General features: G+C 34.2%; 1 protein-coding gene across 1 annotated transcript in view; it reads right to left on the bottom strand.

Moving 5' to 3' along the window:
- Positions 1-2,500, bottom strand: part of LOC122246266 (uncharacterized) — a 25,606-nt gene that overhangs the window by 5,916 nt on the left and 17,190 nt on the right. The window contains exons 11-12 of the mRNA XM_086556671.1: positions 2,446-2,500; positions 176-265 (exon numbers count right to left, since the gene is read on the bottom strand). The exon at positions 2,446-2,500 is cut by the window's right edge and continues 11 nt beyond it. Coding sequence (XP_086412797.1) covers positions 176-265; positions 2,446-2,500 — 145 coding nt within the window. The remainder of the gene's footprint in view (positions 1-175; positions 266-2,445) is intronic.

A 2,500-nucleotide genomic window follows, 5' to 3' on the forward strand; every position in this document is an offset into this window, starting at 1 on the left:
AGAAAGGGGGAAGGCAGGGGGGGGGGGGGGGAGAGAGAGAGAGAGAGAGAGAGAGAGAGAGAGAGAGAGAGAGAGAGAGAGAGAGAGAGAGAGAGAGAGAGAGAGAGAGAGAGAGAGAGAGAGAGAGAGAGAGAGAGAGAGATAATTAAAATGAAACAAACAATAATCTACTTACTTTGAGAACAACTGGCTCAGCACTTTTTCAGTTACATCTGGTACAACATTTCCGACCCATAAAGAAGTTAACCCTTCAGGATTTCTTGGGCTGGAAAATATTAAAATCACCTCTTAGGATAAAAAAAAAAAAAAAAATCATATGGCATGGCATTATGAATCTTAATCATAAGTAAATCATAATAATAGATACCAGCTATCAACAAAAACACCTCCTACCAGGTATTACATGGCATGCATGCACCACACCTTACTGACCTAAATTTTTATGCTATTGGTCCAATCATCTCAAAGGATTTTTCTCATACTATATTTTATGGTTTTCTTGTTGCTCAACCTAATGTATGCTGACTTCTGACATCTTGGGAAATGTCAGCCGTAACAGAACACCATTTCATCTACCCAGTACATGGTGAATTGGGATGAGTATCTTCTTTATTAACCCATTGGTCGTGGTTTTAATCAAATATGTATGCAGTCGGATGCCATACGCGTCTACAACCAACTCTGGCTTGGCAGCAAATCATGCCAACCGCTGTTAATGGGTTAATGGATGTCTCTCTTTTTTTTAATGACCAGTCCTACATCTAGTTGTCTCCCTGTTTTCGTCATCCTACTTTCACTAAATAGGAAAAGGTTGAAATCACAGTAAAATCACAACACCCTATGCCTGTTTCCAAATCAAGGGAACTGGGACTCTATTATTTAAGGTTAACTCCAACACATGGATTATCCTTTACTCATACAAGAAGTTGCTCAAAGAATACTGATCTTACCCACATAATCCAAAGTGAATCTTCTTTGTCAATATTGCATACAACATTGGAGTTTTTTTTAAATCCTATTTTTCTTTCCACACTTTTTACGGATTCTTTACTGATACATATTAGCTAATAAAATTTCCTCTGAAATTTCCAAGAGTGCTATTCACATTAGCAAAATGTATTACAGAACAGATCAAAGTTATTCACTTTTCCAATTTTTCTGCAATTCTACAATATTTGATGATAAGTCACCAACTTTTCATATTATTCTTGATAAACTATAAGCCAAACAAATCCAAATACAAGATTGAATATACAGATATAAATGATGTGTACATGTGTGTATATAAATACAGACACAACCAAACACATGGAGAGAGATACATACATAATTATGCATACACACACAAATACTCAAAAATACATATAAAAGCAGCACAAGACACTGAATTTGCAAAATTTACAGATCATAGTAACACTTGAAAAGACTAATTTCTCCTATGTGCATATTTCTTTGATAATCTGCTATTGTATTCATACAAACTAATACATCACCTATTACCATACTCAGCCCATTTCAATCGGTATACCTTTCTTTACATGTTTTCATTTTGTACATAACTAAGTTGTATGATAATTTTTCTTTCAATGTCTGCTGCTTAAAGAAAGCAACTCATTAATCATATACCTTGATTGACAATGATCTGATAGTGAGTAGAACTGGTTATAAAAACAATGCATTCTAGTATACATTTCTATGTGGATGATCACCATGAGTATCATTAACTCGAGAAAACAATTCAGTGGCCCTGAGAGTCCAAAAATCTGGCAGCTTTTATAGCCTAATGGAAGTATAACATGAAATAGTTGATTATTAATAATTTCTATGCTACAAAATAAATAAATGGGCCTAAAGTAAGGTTTTCAGGATACTGAAAGAAACTATATCCATGGTTTTGTCATGAATATGGCTTTAAAGAGACTTTTATAAATAAAATTAAGAAAATTATCTTTACATTAAAACTAAGACAAATATGAATTGTCTTATATATGAATGAGTACCAATTTTTTCCCATTTAAAGGACCTGTAACATCAGTAGCTCTAGATCCTTTAGAATAAAATAAAAATATTGAAGTCACAAAACCAGATTAGTCAATTCTGACTGCCTATTCAGACATCCAAGAATCATCACTGAATTTACTCCATAAGGATAAGTAGAATGATATCTGCAGAAAATAATTCTAGAAACCAAAGCCCTGCCTTCCTCCACAGTAAAACACATCTGACTCAACATACAAGTACTTCTGTGAGGAGACAATCACAGAAGAAAACAAAAGCTTTCAATTCAGGCTGGCACAAGATCAACATACAAAAAATGCACATTAAACATTGATAGCTTGAGTGCATTATACAGGGTGTGCCTTCACATGGTAGCCATTATTTTACCTTAAATATACATGTACAGATACTAAAAAAATACCTACAAGTAACAAGATCACAACTTACCCAACATTTGTGGTAGTGTTCCTGCCAGTAACAAGCGATGTATCACCGAAGCTCC

This window comes from Penaeus japonicus, unplaced genomic scaffold, assembly GCF_977035675.1.
Source record: "Penaeus japonicus unplaced genomic scaffold, GWHDUDI00000001_assembly GWHDUDI00000033, whole genome shotgun sequence".
Taxonomy (NCBI): Eukaryota; Metazoa; Arthropoda; class Malacostraca; order Decapoda; family Penaeidae; genus Penaeus; species Penaeus japonicus.